Here is a 23,097-nt window from a genome sequence, read left to right as displayed (position 1 = left end):
AGGTGACAGAGAATTTTGAACTACGGACTCATTTACCGTGATTTTTATATACATTCGCGTGGACGACGGGACCGCCGTCCCGAGGAGCCGGATAGACACGCGTGACGTTTCGACGGGACCGCCACCGCGGGAGAGCGGAAGGAAAGGAGATACGCAAGCGCTTAGAACGCCGGTCAAAGTGCAGTACCTGTTCTTATCACCGTAATATTTGATACAGTTTGTAGTTGGACCCAAGATATTAAACTTATTTTCGAAAGTTGGCGGAGTGCTTGAAGCTTGCTTCCCCTTCACCGCGGGCCGGCCTATCTCCGGGATCTCCGGAGATATCTATCTCCGCACTGTCTCCGGGATCGGCCCACGGCTTTTGCACACGCAGAATAAAAATGCACGGAACCCTAGATATAGACAGCTTCGCTGTAAAAAGAGAGACGGATAACAACGATTTTTGATATAACGATCATTTCCGGGAAGAACCGTAATCAGCTAACCACAGAACTCATTGAAGTAGAACCGATGCTAGGATTGGTGAACTTAATTTCTCCATGCCATCAATCGCTCTATCGGAAAAGCAACTTGCATTTTTTTTTTACACGAAATGTGAACGCAGTGAGCATGCGCGGCTGATTTCACATATGTGCAAGGTCCTCTCATCAATGAACAATTAGTTCAAAGTCAGCGCTACGTGTGTCCCCTTCTCTCATTTTTCCCTCGTTTTTTTCGTGCGCTAATGCACAAAAAAACTACGTATATGAAGTGAGGAGGCAGCTACTCCCTTATTAACCAGCAGAGGTTTTCCCTGCGGCTTCGTCGTGCGATCTATATGTGATCTATATGACGCGGACAATCATGGCAAGAGAAGAGGAAAAGCAAATTCGAAGGTGGGTGCCCAACTACGCGACGTTATGAAACTGTGGAGCATTTCACAAATACAGGCAATAATAAATATTGAGCGCTTGGTATCTTATCAAACACGGTATCCTTAATATGCAAGAGGCTGGAAGCACATACAAGCAATCTAGACGTCAGAGTGTGGTTACTGCTACGAAGTATCATGCGAATATTTCTGCGTTTGTCTGCGCTGCAGTGGCATCCACACCGAAAGAAACTGCATAGTATTCAGGTGCACCATCATGTGCCCTCACTTCACAGTTTGAAAGACGTGATTCGTTGTTTGAACGCGAAGGCGTCATTTTGTATGCCTATTTATTAAATTAACATAATTCAATATAATTGAAATACCATTATATTAGCAGAAACGTAACTTACATCCCATGTGAATGGATCGAGAAAGAGGTACTTGTAGTTTGCCCTCGGTTTCGGTACCAGAATCTTGTACGGTGATTCGTCGTATGCTGACGTGAAGTTCACCACTTCGGACCGCTCTTTTGTTATCGAAAAGCCGTAAGCTGCGAGGTCGGCTTCCTGAAAAAGTTGTCGAATACTTTCTTTAGCACGACATCTCAAATTCGCAGCCCACTGCTGAACACATCAGAAATATGGTACGTGGACTTACCAAAAGGTTAGCGCTCACTGAAAAGAACTCGTCCCGTGCTGTGAATAGCAGTGATCGTGTGCATGTGCTCCGTTTCTTTCTCTCTCACTCTCTCATATCTACCTCTATTTCCTTGCTTTCTTTCTACGTCCCCTTCCCTTACTCACAAGCGTAGGCTAGCAAACCTGATTTTTTGTTCTGTTTAACTTTCCTGCCGTTTTTTTCTTCTTTGGTCTCTCTTTCTCTCCAGTTTCTTTCGATAAGCGTGCAAGTTCTGAATGCACTGCGGGTGGTTTTCCATCAGCTGGATCTTCCGTATCATGAGTTTCGGAAGAAAGCTATGGGCGTCAGCTATGAGAGGACTGGTCTATTTTCATGACTTGGATTCCCTATTTGGCAGTAGTCACTGTAAAATTTTTAATCAGCGAGACATGTCAATTACAAGCTCGGTGACTTTTCTTTATTGGCTTCTTCAAGCCATGCAGCCACGAAAAAGCTGCGGTGTGAATCCCTCAGACACTGCGTGCATAAAGCTTGAACTTTGTATTCAGTAAATAACCCGGGGTTCCGCGCAGCCCTACTCGCACCTTTCTGTGAAGCATGCCGATCAAACCAGTCCATTTGCCGTTCTCGAATGACCCGGGAATTTTTTCATTTGGCACCCGCCACTCGTACCTAAAAAAAAAAAAAGAAAATATCATCAGAGAAATGTGTCTGTTGTACGCGATTAATTAATTAATAGTTAATCGGCAGGTTCGCCAGAAGGCGAAGCAGTAACAGCGACATCAAGCCTGAGCGCTGCGCTTGAAGTGCTCTAACTATTCTGCCTTCTAACTATTATACCACGTGTACTACTAACGCGACTGCCCAAAACTTCCTGCCAGCCTTGAAAGCTTCAACACGCCGTGTAGGGCCTGTATTGGCATCACAGAAGCGTCGCTAAAGCCGCGTCACTAATATACATCTCTTTCAAGTTGGATCACTGATTCTGTATTTCACTTTTAATATTTAATAGCCTGAAAACATTTAAAAGCCACGCGATGTGAATGGTACGTTTAATGAAATTTCTTTGCGTGCTGCCAATCTCAAAATTCTGAGGAATAATTCAGTCAAGATCGTAAGACCTGGTCTGAAGAAATTTGGTAGTTGGATAGTACAGCATTTTACTTGCATATATGGCATGCATAAATACCCGCCGTGGTTGCTCAGTGGCTATGGTGTTGGGCTGCTGAGCACGAGGTCGCGGGATCGAATTCCCGGCCAGGCCGGCCGCATTTCGATGGGGGCGAAATGCGAAAACACCCGTGTACTCAGATTTAGGTGCACGTTAAAGAACCCCAGGTGGTCGAAATTTCCGGAATCCTCCACTACGGCGTGCCTCATAATCAAGAAGTGGTTTTGGAACGTAAAACCACACAATTACATTACATTGGCATGCATAAATGTATACCTAAATATATACAGAACCTCACGGCGATGTTGATGGCGAAAATTCGCCTGGAGTGAATCAATTAGTAATAGTCTAATGAAGGTAGTGCATGCTTACTGTGTAGAGATTCCCGCCTTCTGACGGTTTTTTTTTTGTTTTGTTTTGCTATTCATCCCTGAAAATTCTGGCCTTCCAATGAGTCTGGTTATGTGCTGCGTAGTATCTCTTAAAAATCAGTGAATCCGTTGTGTCCTGGCTGAACTATGGGAAGTTAGGATCTGGTTTGGTTTTACTCCTAGTTCTCCTGCACTGAGCAGGCGAGGGGAGAAAGTCGAGCGGCAGGCGCTTATGGTACGGAGTACAACATCCATACAAAAAACGTTGTGAAGCTCGCACAAAAAAAAGGAATAATGCGCACCGATGTACTGGAAGTTTTAATAAACGCAAAGCAACAGTTATAGGAGTTCTGGCATGGGTTGATTAGCGGTAATCCTTTATGACCTCTTCCTCGATGTCACCGTGATTAAAGCCATCCGGTCTATACTGACACAACGCCCTGCTAAGGACCCTGATCGTGTTCTAGCATAATAATTACACGTATCAATCACTCGGCACTCACGTAAAGTTCAGTCCTCTGGCCAGTGACTCGACCATTTCGGCCATCGTGCCAGTGACATTTATAACAGTTTTTTTGTCTGGTGTCGTTTCAACCACAGACATGGGAGGGTCCTGTAAGTAGAAGGCACCGTTAGCTTTCACAAAGCAAGACGTACTATGGCGTTCAATACGAGCTGAAACGTGCGAGCTGTGGCAGCAGCGCTGTTCGGTTCGAGCTGATGGCGCTACCGTGCGACGCGCTCGAGAAAAAGAAATGTGGAGAGTGTTTCGCCGTTACAGCAACGTAGTGTGCCTATATCATGAAGCTATAACACACTGCAGCACTGCAGCACTGCTGCTGTTTGGCATGTGTAGCCCGAGAGTCAGGCACAGGCCTCACACAGTGTACAGAAGAAAAAAAAAAGTTTCTCTTCATAAAAGTGACGGACAGTGCGCGTGTAATGCAGAGAGCCCACGCATTTCAAGAAAAAAAAATAAGCGTTCAGGCAAGTCCAATGCAAGAATAGGTCCGCCTGCAGAAATGTGCACGCACGCTCACGCAGGGTGGGCGGAAGCACGAACATAGTATGTGACGCGACGTACGTTGATGACGGCGATGATCAGCTTGATGCCGCCCAGGTCACCGATGATTCCGGGAAAGAAGTCCTTGCGCTCCATGCGGATGCCGGCCACGAGCGTCCAGTGGCCGATGTCCAGGAGCACCTGCTCGCCGCGCAGCTTCGCCACCGTCTTCAGTGCGAAGCGCGAGCACTGTCCGCACTGGCTGCTGTTCAGCAACAGCGTCTGCGATTATCGTCATTTTTATTACGCAACCAGCGCAGCACTCTGGAAAATCACAAGGACAACTGATGCAGAGTTAAGATGGCTCACATGGAGTAGCAAGCTTCAGCGACTGTAAATGAGATAGTAAAATGTCGATTCGACTTCTTAATTCGACTACATGCAGAAGTCCCGAACGCGCCCATGATTTTAACTTTTTAAGGTTTGTTCTTTTTCGGGATTCGAGGAATTCGAATCAATTTCGTATGGCCGATTGGGTTGAATTAACGGAAGGTGTTTGTGACAAGCATATAGTGGTTTTGGAGTGGTGCTGCAGTACGGGAAGTAAACGCGTATGCTAGTGTAGTGTACTTAAAGGAAAAAGGTAAAGACGACAACTCAAATATAGCGAGTCGTAAATACATACTTGTGTACAAGAAGAGGCATTCATTTGTCAGTGCGGAGTGACACGTGACACAGATGAACTTTTTACCTTTTCTCTTTTTGTTCTTTCATCGTAACCATGTCATTTTGTTTAACACAAAAGTGACAACCACACTGTCACCCACCTTTGACGTGTTTGAGAAAATGTACTTCGTCAGCATAAACTCTGATGTCCTGTACGTTCCCTTCGAAAGCTTGTCTCCGATGGTTTTGGCCACTGTCTCGACTGCCATTGGCAGCTGACAGTGTTCCTCGACCTGTGGTATAATTTGTTCCGTAAGGTAATTTATGGTTACCGAACAGCACGCTAACCACAAAATTGTGGATTTCCTAAACATAGATTTGATGCGTGCTTGCAACATGCTCAATAAGCATTTAATAATTGAATAAACCCATGAAAGCTTACAGGACAGTCCGTTTCTGAGACTTCAGCGGACGCAATGACAACGTTGGCACCGTCTGGGAATGTCCTAGTGAACACTTCAAACTCCTCATCGATTCCTTCAGTAACAACGCAAACGAAATCCCGGTGGAAGGTCATCATGTCACTGTCTCTTATCTGCATAGAACAAAAGAGCTCGTAAGGCTTTTGATTTCATAGCCCTGAATGTGTGAATCTAAATGACATGTGCAACTTAGGTGATCAAAAACATGAAAAATGCAAAGCCAAATTGTTTCCTACCTTTGCGAGAGTTCCTCGAACAAGCGTCATGTTTCCAACGATGATGTAATGGCGGAGGTGCACTTGCTCTCTAAACGTGTCGACGATGTTGTCTATCGACGTGGTCCCTTCTTCACAAGAGCTGCCCAGACAGACACGGTATGTTGTAATCGCCGAGGGCTTTACTTTCGACGAAAGCCCTCGTACAGCTTTTACCATGTCCTCCACATACACCGGATCTGAAAAAGCGTATCGTCGCCTGGTGAACGAGATGTTACCATGCTGACATCTCGGCATTTTCCTCTCAAAAGGGTGTCACCCTGTGTGGAAGCTTGAGGTAGCTGCATGACACACGCTGTATTTATGTGATCTATATGACGCGGACAATCATCGCAAGAGAAGAGGAAAAGCAAACTCGAAGGTGGGTGCCCAACTTCTCGACGTTATGAAACTGTGGAGCATTTCACACATGCAGGCAATAATAAATATTGAGTGCTTAGTATCTTATAAAACACGGTATGCTTAATATGCAAGAGGCTGGAAGCACATTCAAGCGATCTAGACGTCAGAGTGTGGTTACTGCTACGAAGTATCAGGTGAATATTTCTGCGTTTGTCTGCGCTGCAGTGGCATTCACACCGAAAGAAACTGCATAGTATTCAGGCTACGTACTATTGCGAATTCATCAAACGTTAAATGGATCCTATGTTTGGGATTACACGTATGCATTAAGAAGGTCCAACGTGGGAGCCAGCTTGCAGACAAAGAATCAGAGTGATAGAAGAGTAGGCAAGCACCCTGCTAGCATTAAGAACAACGATTATAATTTGCCTAACCTTTGCTTCCGATGGACGGTATATTGCATGCGAATCAGGCACAATTAAGGCTTAGTGCGTGGCGTAGTATTCTGGCTGAACGAAACAAAACATCAACAAGGTGGATGCGCGGTGCAATATGAAAAACCAAGGTACAAACCACATAGCTCGGTCCAAAAGCTATGGATTGCAAAGCATTTGATTTTTGTGTTCACTGAGAAAGACGGAATTCGACAGAATTATTCGGAATTCAAGGATGAACACAACTTGGTTCCGCATTTCTTTCCATTCCCTGTTTCGTCTTTTTGAGAAGATGCGTCAAGTCTGAGCTCAGAAAGAAAGTCATGCGGGGCTAATACGGTTAGCATTCTGTAGAGAGGTTCGAGTCATTGCGCGTTTTTATGCTGACGTCACAACTGCTCGTTCTTTTACTCATATATTTGAAGGGCCTAGCTACCGGCGTTGCTGTGCTATTTCCGGGCATATCTCCTTCATTAAAAAAGAAACACTGACATGAACAGCTTAACGGTGTCGATGATGCGCGTGCCAACGGAACGTACAAAATTGGCTCTAATTATCCCAAATCGAAGAAAAAAGATGGGTTTAAGAAACAGGGGTGCTTTTGTGCGACCTTTGAAAACAGCATAATTCAAAAGAAGTCCTAATATATTTGTTTTAAACTATACTTTAGGACGTTTGAAGAGCTTTCGCAATGGTGATTCTCCGTTGCGTCGTTCACGCTTCCTCTTCCTTTGATATCAGTTATATTACTCCAAGAGGCCACCAGTTACATTTCTTGTGCATCAGATGTTTGTTTTGATTAATTCCACTTATATGTCTTAATTTTAGTTATAATGTCATCAGCTCACGTCGGACATGCTGCTGTCTCTCACTCTCTCTCTCTCAATGTCAGACACCTGTCGTTGTCGCGCAGTCGTAAATTTTCTTTGTCTTTTTTTATTCGCCTCTCAACCGTGCCGTTTGTTAAGATATCCGCCCACCACGCTGCAGCGCCCAAGCTTTTTCGCCCACATCTTCTCTTTTTACTCACTGTAGTCAGGGTCATGCAGCATGACAATGCTCTTCCAATAACGCAGGTCGCGGGTACTCCGCAGGTCAGACAGCAGCGGCACGACGTCCAGAGGCCCTGTAGTGACGGGAAAGCCCAGCACGAATGCCTCCTCGAACCGTGGGCAATAGCGGTCCATGATTGGCACAAGGAACGTTTGGGGCATGCGCCTCTTGACCACTTCGTAAGCGCGCTGTGTCTTCTGGCAGTCGACCACGGTGAACGCAGCATCGAGGAGACTCTCTGCGAATGAATGAATGAATGAATGAATGAATGAATGAATGAATGAATGAATGAATGAATGAATGAATCGTCTTTATTTAGCCCGTTCCGTGGCGGCAATTATTCTTCCACGGTCATTTACTGCCATCACTGATATTCTGAGAGAAATCGGCCGCAGGTGTGCACGTCTGACACAAGGGGCTACAACAAGGGCCTACAAATATATACACTTAAGTATACTACATGTGGTCGCAACTGCGGACAAGCATGTACTTCTGCACCAGAAGCATGAGCCCGGATGTGCACATCTGAGGCGACTGCTTAAGGCTTCTAATGAGGGCATTACGTTCTTTTTTTTTCTTTGCTTTAACACGAGGAGCAGATTTTAATGAAGCGAAAGGAGGAGAGGTCGGCCTGGACAGCGTGTCTCTAGCATGCTACTTCTCATTGGGGTAAGGGTAAGTGGGATACACAGGAAAAGGTAGGTGGCAGGTGATTATGATATGGCGCAATTAGTTATACTATACCGGGCGTTTCAGCGAACACTTTCATACATTTTTAAAGGTTGCCTGTTGCAGATACCACAGTTCTAGTTCATGAGCTGGTTTACTCGAAGAGGCGGACATTACTCGCACAAAAATTTAATGCATAATCGACTAATTAACAAAAATTCAATAATTAAGTTTTCAGCTAATTACCTTAAGGCCCATATTACAATTTACAAATTCTAGCTGTGGAGTTCGCAATGCGGATCCACTTGGAACGAATTCTCAGGATGACACCAGTTTCGATATATTAATTCCCGAAATTTGCGGAGAAATGCATTGGCGTTCCAGTTAATTTCTTAAAGAAACGTCGTTTTATGCATTGAAGCACAAAATTAACGAACGCCAATGCATTTTTCCGCAACGTTCGGGAATTAATATGTCGAAACTGGTGTCATCCTGAGAATTCGTTCCAAGTGGATCCGCATTGCGAACTCTACAGCTAGAATTTGTAAATTGTAATATGGGCCTCAAGGTAATTAGCTGAAAACTTAATTATTGAATTTTTGTTAATTAGTCGATTATGGATTCAAATTTTTTGCGCAAGTAATCTCCGCCTCTTCGAGTAAACCAGCTCATGAACTAGAATTGTGCTATCTGCCAGAGTCAACCTTTGAACATTTTTGAGTGTTCGCTGAAACACCCTGTATACATGTACAATACATGGATGCACGCTTTAGACACACTAGACGCCAGAAGTAATCTTGTCCACACAAAAAGTTATCGCCCGAACACATTTCGCACTGTCTACACGTCTCATAGGTTCTAGAGACGACCGTCTAAGCAGGCGTCACATAAAAAGAATATGAATATCATTAATCGTCTGACCACGCGCTCTTCTTTATTGAGATATTAGCTTAAGCGTGTTCACCTTCATGGTACCCAGTGATAAATATGATCCTTAAGAGGTAAATTCATAAAAAAGAATAACGTACAGAGGTTGTGGATTACTACGCAGTTGAAGAAGCGGTTTGAGATCAGGGACAGATCCGGGGTGGCCTCTAGAAAGGGGCCCTCATCAAAACATACAGAGAACGAGAGGGGGGCTTTGTATACGCTAGCGTTTCAGTAATTAAGATGTAAGGCAGGAATAAAATATCTGCGACGAGAGAACCGGAGGTATAGCTAGTCAAGCACAGAATTTCATTCTGTCAAGGAAAGGAAACGAGAAATTTAATGCTTGGCGCGGCTTGATTCGACCGAAAACGTCTGGTTTACTCACTGCCCATGATGGCCGGCAGTTGCTCGGCGTCCTCGGCATGATCGGCCAGCACGCGGAACCTGTGGCCTTTACCCAGCAGCTCGCTGTAGTTGCCCTGCAGCTCGAGGAAGCGGTCCTTGACGCCTTCGCCGACCAGCTGGAGATTAGGCATGCTCACTATGGCTGCGCGGAAAGAAACGAAATATTGAGTCCTGAGTGTACAAAACCTTGAGTGTACTCGTAGTTCCGGCCAGTATTCCGGTAATGCTGGCCTGGCATCAATTAAGAGGAAAATGAGACATCTACCCAATCGTAGCAATTGCTACAAAGGAAACCCATACGGGTTCCTCGAAAGAAGAGCCTCGCAGTTGAAGAAAAATTTGTCCTGGTCCGGGAGTCGAACCCGCGACCACCGCCTTTCCGGGGCAGCCTCTCTACCATCTGAGCTAACCAGGCGGCTAGCACATGGCAGGGCGAAGTCGAAGTTGTCAACGACTCGAAGCAAAGGCAAGAGTTTGACGCAATAGTCAATGTCTGATTTTCCCCTTAATTGACCACTTCTCTCCACCTTGCGGGTTTCCGCTGAACTATTTCGTCTAATAGATCTAATTGTATCAACCTCTTCTCTACTTTTTTTCCACCGATATTCTAAATGTCTACTGCTTATCTAGACTGCTGACCGGTTAACGCTGGTATCCGCTTTGAATCCAAGCGATTCTGGAAGGTAGACGTTGCCTACGGGTCTCGCTGGAAATCCCTTCGCATTCCATTAGGATGTGCTGAGTTGTCTCCTGATTTTTGCTGCAACATACACACGCCTCATTTTGTTGCGAATATTTGCTCCGGTATGTTCTTGTCCTTAGACAAGTATCTCGGGCCTCAAATAGCAAGACACTGCCCTTTCTGTTATCGTACAGATCTTCCTTTCTAATTTCTTTCTTGCGATTCTTGTAAATCGCCAGCCTTATTTGTTTCTATTCTTTGAATCCAATTAATTGTCTCTGTTTCTCTCACTTTGTTTTTGATTACTCCTGGTTGTCTATTTACACTTTCAGTTACCCTGCATTTGGTTGCCAACTTTCTTGACCTCTTCCTGTATTCCGTGTCCACGCTTCCGAGGTACAGATATTTTTCGCACTTTACACGTCCATTTATGTTCATCCATGTTTTTGAGTGTTTCTTTAAAACTGATTTTGCTCTGCGCTTCTCTGACTTCAAAAGAGGCCGAACCCATGCCTCCCTGCTATGCCTCACTTGTGATTTTACAGTAGGCCCCCCAAGGTCAAACGGCCTAGTGACCTTTGGTTGACTTCTAATTCCGACAAAATGAGTAACTTTAAGCACGGAATGCCACTTGCGAACGTCAGCGCTGGCATCATTACTCCTTTCCAAATTCCTCTCGCCACCTCATATTTATTGTAAGTCCGAAATTCTCTATGTTCGATTATTGCTGCATTCAGCTTTCCCTTTATTTTCATGTTATATCGGTGTGTGCTTGAGTAAGTCAATCGTTCGTTTATGTATACGCCAATGTATTTATATTGCTTGGCTATGGGTACGACTTGCTATTGAATTGATGCCACGCCATCACTTGGCTCCTCATTAGAGATCATAATTAAATAAAGATCATAATTAAAAATCACACGTATTCACAAGTATCTGTAAACCTCTTGTATTGTCCGCTAGTAGCACTATGCCGTCCACATACATCAGCCTAGGTACTCTGTCTTGCACAATTTGCCGATTACGGATGAAATATACATGAAAACCTCATTCATTATTTTGCAGTCGCCTTTATATGCCCTTAACATAAAACGTGAGCAACAATGGAGACAGGACATCCTTACTTCAGTCCGCGGTGAATTTCCACCAGTGCTTTGCATTTCCGGCCTTCCATAAAATGCCACCCACAAAAGCCTATTCTGAGTTATTGAAATTCCCAAGCACTGAGTGACACGAATATAATGACATCTAAGCATCTGCCTTATCTTGACCCGTCCTGTAGTTCCCCCCAGCAGGTTCGCACATTTCAAGATGACCACGCAGGCCGAAATAACTGGCGTCAAATTAAGCCTTCAGTTTACCTGATTACGCACGCGGCACCGCGGAGCGCAGCTTTCCGTTCGGACCCCTCGTGACGCAAAAGTGTGGCGTCCAATAAAGCTGCCGTCGCACGACCTTCTTCCCACGAGCCGATTCCGATTGGCGCTTTGCGCAACTGCCCATTGGGCGCATAGCCACTCCAGCAGCACGGGCGAGACAGGCCGCTGCATCGCGCGGTACGGCGAAGCTTTATTTCACGTTGCGCTACTACGTCACGCGGTGCTTGCATCGCGTGCATAATCAGCTAAATTGAATAACTTGAAGCTAGTTATTATGTTTTACGTTGCCGTTTTGAAGTATAGAAACGGGGAACTAGACTCCTTATGACGATCCCTTTCAACTCCCAAGCATGGGGCGTGAAGTGTGTGGGACTAAGAAGATAGATAACGTAATAGCTTAATTAGTTCATGGCTTGCTTTATTTCCTCTTGCAAATGATGTTTGCCTGGGCAGATAATGAATCTGTAGTAAATTATGGAGGCTTTAAAAAATACCGAAAAAAAAAAAAATATATATATATATATATATATATATATATATATATATATTGTATATTTTTTGTATATATACAAATAAATACAAAAAAGAAACATATATATATATATAGTGTTCAAGTCACACGTGTTTCCAAAATGTAAGTCCACGTGGACAAACACGATAAATTTATTTCGACGGTTCAGCCTAGAACATACCTTTATCAGGATTGATCTTACACGTACATGACAGTTATATATATATATATATATATATATATATATATATATATATTGAATGGGAGACGGGGGAATATGGGGCCCGGTTTTCGTAAATCAGTTCGCCTTTTGTCGCGCTCATTACGAAACTGGGCGCGCAAGCCACGTGCCACCCCCGCCCACGTTATTCCCGACGCTCTCCATGACGCATAGCAGCTCGCCGTCAGAACCTGTTAAAGCGTCCATTCCATCTTCGCGTGTTTATGCCGGAAGCGAAGGTAGGTCGCCGAGACCGAGACATCATCATGATCGCGAGATAAGATGATAAGAAGCGCGCATAGGTGGTTAGCCAGTTGAAGTAAAAAAAGAAACAAGGAAACAAACTGGGCGCTATTCGTGCACCCAGTTTAGGTATCGGAGCGACAAAAAGGCGACTTCTTTTTCGGCGAACACCTCAACAACAGATGGCGTTTTTGAAAACCGCGTAAACTGCGTTTGCCACATGCGGCGTCCTCCTCCAATACTACCATCGCAATGTTAGCATTAAGACCAGGAATTCGAAAGGTAAATGACCAATCTTGGTTAATTAGCAAACGGTCTGCGAAGGCTACTCGACCATATATTGCACGCCGTGGTGAAAGAACGAATAGCGAAGAAGTCATGATCACATCGGCTAAATCCTTATTTAAAAAATCTGAATACATTAATATAGATAGCACGATGCGTGAATTTATTTATTTATTTATTTGTTTATGCTCATTAGCGCGTTTACACTCTATAGCTGCACGGCAGCTGACGACTGTTTAGAGGCGGTTAATGACGGCACTTTAAAGCTAGACTCAAGAGTCGAATATGCCAAGAATACTTGCAGTTTCTCCGTGAAAGGCTAACAATAACAGTAACTAAGTAATAAACTGCTTTTACCAAAGTGGGCTATTCGACACGCATGTAATGGGGAGCGTAATATTAACTTCGACCCTTGACGACGCCAACTAAACCATCAGCTCACATGAGTTTTCAGTTTCAAGCACCGAAAGTATTCTTGATATTCGGAACGTTTTACGCTTTCACCCTGTAAAGGGGGGGGGGGGGGCAGACAGAGTTCTGCATCAAGGAAAATGGGAAAAAAAAATATTTCTGACTACGGAAAGTACATTTGCAGAAAAATAAATGCTTCTTTCTTCATTTATAGCTAAATTCTGTATTAAATAATTAACTTGTAATTGATTTGCTAAACTATCCATGGCTGGAACTTTATTCCAGCATATCAATAACGCAACTATGGGCTTTGCATTAAATTCCCCCCGCTACAATCAGTATTTTGGGGCATCAGACTAAGCTTAGCATATATGATACGTTTGGCATTACAGGGTAAAGACGTCTGATAAGCATTTCGCTTCGAGAAAGTACAGTTTGTTTCTTGGCTGGTTTAAGAGAGAAAGAGAAATTAAAAAGTTGAAAATGTCGAAAACTGCTCTACTGATGAGTGTTAGAGGTACCGGTGGGATCAGTACTGACTGTAAATGTTATTTCTGTCACGAGTCGTTGCGTATAGGGGAAGATAGGTTACCTTACTGTGTGAGAGAGAGACTGAGTCTATCAGCTTAACTATTGAGCTGTGTCATGCGCTGCTGTCAGAGCGCTTTAAGGCTATGTTAGAAGCTTCTGCGCTACCCTCACATAACCGCCCACAGACGCAGAGTTTTCATTCGCGATCAAGACGTGTGTTGCTCATTTCCTTGCGCTGAATGTCTCGCTCGCTGTGTGGTCTCCAGCCACCTCACAACCACATTTTTTTGTCTAGTCCATGCTCGTGAAACACTCGAGAAAGTGAACCGCGACGAGGAAAAGCCGTGAAGCTCCTGCCGGGGGCATCGATTGGAAATCCTTCCGGTGCCCGACTCGCGCCAGCACCGAAAGACGAGGTGGGGGATCGAAGGCGGCGGGTCGGACGGACGCCCGCGCACTTCTTTGTGTCCCGTGGCTTTTGAAAGCGTCTCCACGTCGATGACGTGATGGTGTGGGAAAACAATTTTCACCCTCTTTCCTCTCCTAGATTCATTTCTCCTTTCGCTTCTTTTCAACTTCTTTCTTTCTTTCTTTCTTTCTTTCTTTCTTTCTTTCTTTCTTTCTTTCTTTCTTTCTTTCTTTCTTTCTTTCTTTCTTTTGCCATTCTGTTGGCCGTTGTTCTGGCTTTCAGCTAGTGTGTCATTTCGTGCCGCCCACGGCTCGAAGACGAAATGGCACGCGTACACAAACGTCTGCGCGTGCGTCTTGTGATTGTGGTATAGACCGAAAAGAACTCCGTGCGTGTGACGCGCCTGACATGCGTGCCCGAGATAGACGACAAGAATGTAAGCGAAACAGTCTGACCTGTATTGTGCGTCCAGAACAATGAATATAGAAGAAAGTTAAAAAGGACAACGATGACGCAGCGTTAGTTCGAAATGCAAATGAATGCAAGCGCAGGACAATAATTTTTTCTAATGATCAGCTATTAGAAATTACGTGCAGATTACATTTGAACAGATAATTGGATTGAAACCATTACAAGATGCGTTATTCCACATAGTAGCCAAAAATTAGTGACACGGCCAACCATGGAGGACGCTTGCGGTCGGAAAATGTGGGTCTTCTTGCGCACTGCTTAAATAAATAATCAAATCAGCACTGCCTTCACAGCGGTAACGTCCATTGTATCAAAGAGGATACTGCGTTTTGTTTCTGTCCTTCTTGATTCATCCACGGAGCATTGCCGTCGTTTTCCGCGGTAATGAATACTCCAAACTGTCAACAGCGCTGCACCGGGTGTGAACTTAAACAGTTTGTTCACATACCACAATTCTTCTGCCAACGTCAACATCACCAACACTAGTCGCTAACCACTAAATGAAATGTGAAAACTTACGTGTACCGAAATTTCGGTGTACGTTAAAAAAAAAACAAAGCCAGTTGGTCAACATTAACCTGGAACCGTTCTCTATGGCATCCCTCAAACCCCAAGTTTGGATCTGCATTCAGCTCAGGGGGCGGTCACCATTGTGAAAGTCACTGCGTCGTTTTTGCAGCCAAACGCAATCCTAGTCTCCGGAGACCCTCTAGCCTTCCGCACGTGATCCGAGGATACGCCGTCGATAGTGGGACAGCACAACGGCGGCGACAACGGCGACAGCGGCGGCAGCAGGAATGCGTCTCGAGCGATTGCTATCGCAATACAAGGAAAGTTCGTTGCTGCGTTGGCGCACACGCTGTGACAAAAAACCATCACAACAGGCAGAAAGTCGCAGAAATCCCGCGTACGCGCCTTGTATGTAGCATTGCTTAAGAAGGCTAGATAGAAATTATGGTTTGCATGTGGTATTTTCATCATCGCACAAACTTTCTGAACCGTCAAAAAGGAGCTGCCCTTGTAAGAAAAAAGGCGCGCCGTTCCAAGGTCAAGCACCAAAGGTGCCACGTGGAATGAACTCGGGAAGATTTGCGGCGCTTGTTACAGGTCAAACGGGCATATGTTTGAATGACCGTCTATTGCGAACACTGCAACAATGTTCGCAACCGAAAAGAACGCTTCGCGGCACTTTATCAAATGCGATGCACTTCTTTGCCTAGCCAGCCGCTAAGGTCAAACGTGAGGCCGTCCAAGGTCACAGAGTTTGTCGCCGATGCGCGCGCCTCTTTGCTCGCACGCAGCTATTCGCTTGGCACCTTCTTGTTCCACTCGCCGATACGAGTGCGCGGCCCGGTTGCGCTATGTGCGCTACGTTTCGCCCCGGCCGCGCTGAAACGTGAGCACAGTGCTAGCCTTCCAGCGCGGCCGTGGTTGCGCTTACGCGTGCGTATCAAGCGGAAGAGTGCAAAGGCACGGCAGAGGCTACAGAGGTATGCGATGCGCCGAGGAGGAGGCGAAGCGGCGGGCCGACAAAATACGCGTGGCCGTGGAGCACGAGCAAAAAGAGAAGCGCCAATAGAGCGGCGGCTGAACAGGCCACCAAGACCAAGCGGCTTCGATTGGAGCACCGCCACTTGTGGGACGCACACGCGTACTTTCAAAAGCACTTTGACCACGATGGATTCGGTGCGGGGTGTAGCATCTACGATCGCCTCTGGTTCAGGTCGTGCGTCGATCGCTTGCCCGGGAGGACGCGAGTTCGCACGGGCTGTGCGTCACATGCAGGGGAGAAATTCTTCGCACTGACTTCGATAAACCTCGAGGATGGTTTGTGCCGTGATTTCTGTCTCTCTTTGGGCTGCTCTCCTCAGTTTGAGCACGCATCTGTCACGGGTAAGCATAGTGCCCACGCATAATCATTGAAGCTGCACAGATAGCACGAGAAGACAGTGTATGCGTCAGTAAACCACCAATCGCTCTTCCTCACCAAGAGTTCATGTATTTGGAACGCGCGGGGTGATAGTGATCCTGTGACTTTTCCTTTCTATTTCTGAACATTTTTTTTTGCTTTTCTTGTTTTGTAATGTTTTTTTGTGTGGGCTATAGACGGAGGGGGGGGGGACCGTTCACAAGAGTGCATTGTCCTGTCCATTTTTCATACGTCCCGCCATCTGCGCTGCTCACGATAAGCTACACCAGTTGGCACTCAACGTTTGTCGTCGTCGCGTTTTTATGCGTCCTATGTCTTGTATTTGCGTTGTACCAAAGCAATATGGAAAGTCACCAACAAGCCCGATCCGTGACACTTTTAATAAGGTAATTTACAATAAATCATTCGCCCCATCAATCAATCACTCAATCGATTGATAATAAATCATCGGCAATGATGAACTATATGATGTTGTAAAGAGGACTTGTGCTAATTTATGATGCTGACGTTAAGGGATGCACGCTAATGCATGACGATCGGTAAATGGCAGTAACTAGTTACGCGTTTAATTTAACGGTTTCGTTAAAGTGTATCACAATGCAAACAAAATGCTTGAGCCTCTGGTGCTGTCTTTGGGGGTGCATGACTCCCTCAAGCCATCCTTGAATGGCGCAACGCACGACGTCCGCATTGCTCGGGTATTTTGGTTGCATGTACATTTAATATTGTCACATTGTAATGTTTATATGTAATACTGGCTGCCTTTATAACTACGTTATGCGACTCGCGTTTTTTACTATTTCTTTACTTTTACATTTTATTTGCGAGCATGCGTTAGCGTTTCCGTGCAATAATATTAACTTTTACAGCGAAGCTGTATGTGGCTAGGGTTCCACGCGTTTTTCGTGTCCGTGCGTCAACAATAGAGAAAGGTGAGCGTGGGCCGATCCCGGCGTTGCAATACCGGGCCGACCCGCGGCGAAGGTGAAGCAGGCTTCGAGCACTCCGCCAACAACAACAACAACAACAACAACAACAACAACAACAACAACAACAACAACAACAACAATAATCATAATAATAATAATAATAATAATAATAATAATAATAATAATAATAATAATAATAATAATAATAATAATAATAATAATAATGAACGGTGTTTAATAATGTGCCCAGGAACTACCTCGAGTGTCTTGGTAGTTGCGCACTCGGCAAAACAATGACTTTCATATTCAAGACTGGTGTGCTACATGGCTCATGTCCCTAAACGTTAGTAAGACTGCATATTTCATTCCATCGTCGACCTAACTACATTCCCCCTGCCTACAAGATTAACAACTTCACTATATCTACTACCGACTCCTTCAAGTACTTAGGAATTCACCTATGCAAAGATTTGTCTTGGACAAATCACATACGCCACATAATTAATTCAGCTAACAAAATTCTTGGTTATCTTCGCCGTAATCTCTTCATGGCACAACCACCCGCGAAATCAGTTGCCTACAAAACGCTTGTGCGACCAAAACTTGAATATGCATGTGCTATCTTTGACCCTTACCAAACTAATCTCACTAAAGCCCTTGAAAGCGTTCAAAACCGTGCTGCTAGATTTATTACTCATATCACACTAGCGTTTCATCACTAAAATATAAATTAGGCCTATCGCCTCTTGCCTCTCGTCGTCGCATCTCTCGCCTATGCCTCTATCACAGGTTTTTTTATTCCATACCTCGTGACAGCCAGCTGGTCGAGCTGGCTCATCGTGTTCGTCGAACAGGCCATCCGAACTCCGTAATCCCACCACAAGCCCGCACCACTACGTTCCTGCAGTCATTCTTCGTCCGAACTGCCCGAGACTGGAATGGCCTTCCCAGACAAACTGCACTCATCCGCGATACAGCACGCTTTAGATCTGCCGTTGAGTGTTCCGACTCATCTTTCTAATTTCCATGTCATCAATCCCGCCTTTTACATGCCCACCCCTCATGTAATGTCCTATTTTGGACCCTTGAGGTATCAATAAATAAATTAATAAATAATAAATAAACAAGAAAAACAGTGCGCACCCACACACACATGCACACGCGCGCACACATAAAAAGAAAAGAATAATAGTTTCACGAATGCAGACTTTAACAGAGCATAACATGTGTACACGAAGAGAGTACAAAGCAATAGTGGAGAAACAGAAAAAGGATTACAGAATGGCGGAACGCCGAACAGATATGAGAGTTTTTGTCCAGTTATTGAAATTCTTCTGCAACTCCTGTCAGGAAAATATTAGAATTAGGCATGAAGATGTCCAGACACTCTGAATGGGCGTTATGTGTCTCCTGCACTCTAGATAGAGGGTCACAAAAGACTGAAGGCTGAAAGGCTCGCTGTTTACTTGTGCCTTTCTGCGGAATGTAAAAGCACACATTAGAAAGAAAGTGCGAGCAGCAGATTTTTTCATGTATTAATTTGTGAATAAGAAGAACATCCGATTTGTTGCATCTAGAGGTGAGGGTAGGTAACGTGAGTGTCTGTGTTAGCTCTATGGAGATGGAAGGTCTTTGACAGAATCGACGTTTAAATATAGATGCGAACCTTCTTGCTCACTTTCTAGAAGTTCACAATTTGACCTACAAGCGCCTCCCAAAACGATGGAGGCGTACTCAAGAACTGAAAGGCATACGCTCTCATATAAAGTTACAAATGGCCGAGGTCGTTTGAAGGCTCTCGTCACCCGACATATACTGTGCCGAGCGTTCGAAGTGCACGCTGCCTCGTCTGTTGAGCGTGGGGCGAGAAACTCAGAGAGCTATCGAGGTACACTGCAAGGTACTTCGTTCCCTGAGCTCTTGAGGCAAGTAAAAAGAATGGGTTGAAATTTCACCAGTTTGCCAGGAAATGTCTGGAGTATTAAAACCACCAATTATGAGTATATTATGGTTAGCATGGGACCGATATAACATTTTCAATAGTTGTTAGAATAGTCTTGTACATCTCAGCATTCATATCAGGAGCAACATAGAAATTCCCTACTGATAGCCTACTACTACCAGCACCAAAAATCTCCGCCCAGACACATTCCGTTGTACATTCTAAATCAGGTCGCCGAGCGGTTATGAATGATTTATTGACCGCAATTACGACCCCACCGCACTTTGATTTCCGTGAAGAAAGATCGAGGTCTCAGCGAGCCGCTCGTGCCAGTGGGGCCCTGGAATAGGGGCTCCAACCATCGTGCCTTATTTTATTTCCATTGAATAAAGTTTTACTCTCTCTCTCTCGTCGGAAAACTTGGTAAGTGGTCGGTAAGTATGAACTAAATGGTATTTCAGGGCACAACCAGGTCTCTGTTAAGAGGAAGCTTTAGCTCGGGCCCAACTCCGACGCGGCCTATTCAAATACATGTAAAACGCAAAAACGTTTTTATGAGATAACCCCTGGACCGATTTTGATGAAATTTGTTGCATTTGAAAGAGAAAGTTAAATTCTAGTGACTGTTGGAAGCGGAATTTCGATTTAGGGCTTCAATTTTCTTAAAACGATTTTCAAATATTTGACCGTTCGAAAAAAATAGAAGAACGAAGTTTATAAATTCATAGCTCTGCATCAAGAACCGATATCGCGGTTATGTAAACGGCATCCATTAGATCATTCAAAGCGGACAAATTCAATATGTCATTTTACATCTTACGTGAATTTGTTACGTTGGTTACAACGGTTTTGCAAAAGTTGTATTTCTCTATTATTAAATTTTTTTATATTCATGTGTAACATATCAATTTTGTCCGCTTTAGATGTACTATTAGGTGCAATTCATAGAATTGTATTATCATTTTTAGTAGTTAAGTTACAGAGTTGTAAACTTGATAGTTTCGTTTTTTGAAAATTTTCGATTTTTGCCAATTTTTAACAAAAAATTGACAATCTAACTCAAAAATTCGAAACGAACAGTCACTAGATTTTAAGTTTTTCTTTTAAATGCAAGAAACCTCGTCAAATTTGGTGCAGTGGTTGCCGAGAAAAGCGAATTCTCCTTTTACATGTATTTAGATAGGAGCACTCGAGCTAAAGCTTCCTCTTAAGGCAATGACGGAAAAACAAGATGAAATGGCGTTGGAAAAAAATTCGTTCACTTTTGTGCGTAACCACGAACATTCTGATATAAAAGTCTCACATCACTGATGCTTCTTTTGATCTTGCTGAACATTTTTCAGCATCGTAGTATCGCAAAGTAATAATAATAATAATAATAATAATAATAATAATAATTTTTATAATGGCCACAAAAATACAAAACCGCACAAACAGGCCGGTCTAAGCCTCAGTTGCCTTGTAGGATCGTGCCTGTGAATATCATAGACATGCCAAGAAAAAAAAATAAATTGATGAGACATGCACAATAAAGAAATAAAACGAATGAAAAAAAAATGAGAAGAACAAGATAACATTTGGTTAATCTACTTAAAACAAAAGAAGTTGAAGAAGTAAACATTGTGAAGCAAAAATGTTCTGGAGGTTAATTTCAGCATATCTGCTTTAATAATTCTTTCAACATGCTTTTCGATGTCGCGCTAAAAATTTCCTCTGGTAATTTGTTAAAGATGTGCGTCACATATGCACAGCGTCTGGCCGCACCATATATTGTGGCTGGTGCGGCCAGACACTGTACATATGTGCCGGACCATCTTTAACAAATTACCAGGGGAAATTTTTAACGTGACATTTAGAGCGATTAGAGCGTTTGGTACCTTTTCGTGGTATAAAGTTCTTCATTACATCATGAATAATCGTGAATGCCGTGACTTGGTCATTAACATCTCTTAGTTCTACTACTACTACTCAATCTTGCCAGTCTCGCCAGATGATGATGATGATGATAATAATAATAATAATAATAATAATAATAATAATAATAATAATAATAATAATAATAATAATAATAATAATAATAATAATAATAATAATAATAATAATAGTAAATTATATCAATCAATCAAGATGCATTGTTTTAAGTCGACGGATATGGTGGAATCGTTTGTGAACAGCACATGGACTCACGAGCAAGGGGCATTGCCATATACGCAGAAGAAGAAGAAACTTTATTAAAGAATAGTCCGGCAGTTCTTGCTGTGGTGGCCTCAGGTGACGGCTCGAAGTCCTTGGACTCGAGCGGCATCTTCGGCATGCCGGACGGCCCAGAGCTGGTCTGCCAGCTCTGAACTTTTGATAGCCGCCTCCCAACGGCGGTGACGCCTACGGAGAAGGTCCCCGGCGGCTCCCGCATCCGGGGCAGCGTCGGGAAGTAGCGAGCTCGAGCCGTCTCCTACTCTGGTAACGGCCGCGATTATGGACGCGTCGCGAACGGAGCTGGTTTTATTACCGTTGTTGCCGGCACATTCCCAGAGCATGTGTCGCAGCGTTGCTCTCTGTCCGCATGTTTTACACGCGTCTGTTGGTTATAAACGAGAATAGCAGTGGTGTAAGATAGCGGGGCTAGGGTAGGTGTGTTTCTGGAGCAAGCGTAATGTTACGGCCTCGTTCCTGTTCAATTTATCGTGCAGTGGAGGGAATGTGCGTCTTTCGAGTCTGTAGTGTTGGGTGAGGTCTCTGAACGTGGTTAGGCGATCGCCCCACGCCCGGTGTGTTTGTTGTTGCTGTGTTTCTGTTGTAGTGTCCCGATCCGGCAGATCCGATGCCCCGCTCTCGGGGGCGGAGGCGGCCACATAATCAGCGGCGGCTCGGCGTGTGAGACCTCGATCCGTGGCGTGGGCCGCCTCGTTGCCCGCGAGCGGAACATCGGTGTGTGCCGGGGTCCAGAGGAGGAAGACCGTATAATATTGGGGTTGCGAGGGCGATGACGAGTCGCCGTCGTCAGAAATTTGGAGTATGCGGGCCGCTTCCCGCGAGACACGACCGCGCGCGAAGCCGCGGATTGCCGCCTGCGAGTCGCTGATTACGATCGCAGCGTTCGGCACCGCGACGAGTGCTAGGGCTATCGCGGCCTCTTCGGCCGCCTCCATGTGTCCCGTGGTCACCGTGGCGCTCGCGAGGCACTTACCCGAGCGGTCTACAACCGCTATATATATATATATACATATATATATATATGTATATATATATGTATATATATATATATATATATATATATATATATATATATATATATATATATATATATATATATATATATATATATATATAAAGCTAAGGGTGGGAGCTGCACGTGTTACCGCTGCAAGTAGTCCGACAGCGTTTGACAGCGCGTTTGGCTTCTCGGAGCGGATACTGAATCAGCGTAGAGTCCACGCGCGACACTTATGCATTCGCCCAGACGCGGTACAAATAATAGACAAATAAAAGAATCTGGCAATCAGCGGTGTGTTTTGACTTATTATTATTATTATTATTATTATTATTATTATTATTATTATTATTATTATTATTTTATTATTATTATTATTATTATTATTATTTTGTATATGAAGTGATTATGTTCTCTCTTCCCCAGCTTAAACTAACGCGGAGGAAAGTGCGGGACTCTTTTCAGGAGCGCTCTCCATCTGGTGCCTCCGTATCTTTCCCTTCACTGCCACAGAAAGTTGTCCGCTCGCATAGGGTTTCAATACAATTGGCGCGTGCGTCCCGCCGCATAGCAAGAAATTTCTTATAAAGAATCTAGAGCGCGTGCACCCGGGCACCACAGATGCAACAACGGAACGCGCGAAAAAA

The 23,097-nt window shown here is 44.4% G+C and overlaps 1 protein-coding gene and 1 pseudogene across 1 annotated transcript in view; one reads left to right on the top strand and one right to left on the bottom strand.

The window, feature by feature from the left end:
* The window catches only part of LOC142565878 (ionotropic receptor 93a-like), a 37,561-nt gene that overhangs the window by 5,800 nt on the left and 8,664 nt on the right, over positions 1–23,097 (bottom strand). Inside the window, exons 2-10 of the mRNA XM_075676447.1 lie at positions 9,277–9,438; positions 7,270–7,530; positions 5,425–5,642; positions 5,149–5,301; positions 4,868–4,999; positions 4,122–4,322; positions 3,541–3,650; positions 2,080–2,167; positions 1,267–1,422 (exon numbers count right to left, since the gene is read on the bottom strand). Of these exons, the coding sequence (XP_075532562.1) occupies positions 1,267–1,422; positions 2,080–2,167; positions 3,541–3,650; positions 4,122–4,322; positions 4,868–4,999; positions 5,149–5,301; positions 5,425–5,642; positions 7,270–7,530; positions 9,277–9,438 (1,481 nt within the window). The remainder of the gene's footprint in view (positions 1–1,266; positions 1,423–2,079; positions 2,168–3,540; positions 3,651–4,121; positions 4,323–4,867; positions 5,000–5,148; positions 5,302–5,424; positions 5,643–7,269; positions 7,531–9,276; positions 9,439–23,097) is intronic.
* LOC142566440 (U2 spliceosomal RNA) lies at positions 157–364 on the top strand (annotated as a pseudogene).

This window comes from Dermacentor variabilis, unplaced genomic scaffold, assembly GCF_050947875.1.
Source record: "Dermacentor variabilis isolate Ectoservices unplaced genomic scaffold, ASM5094787v1 scaffold_12, whole genome shotgun sequence".
NCBI classification, from domain to species: domain Eukaryota; kingdom Metazoa; phylum Arthropoda; class Arachnida; order Ixodida; family Ixodidae; genus Dermacentor; species Dermacentor variabilis.
Note: the sequence above shows the minus strand (reverse complement) of the source record. Positions and strands in the feature narration are given on the sequence as shown.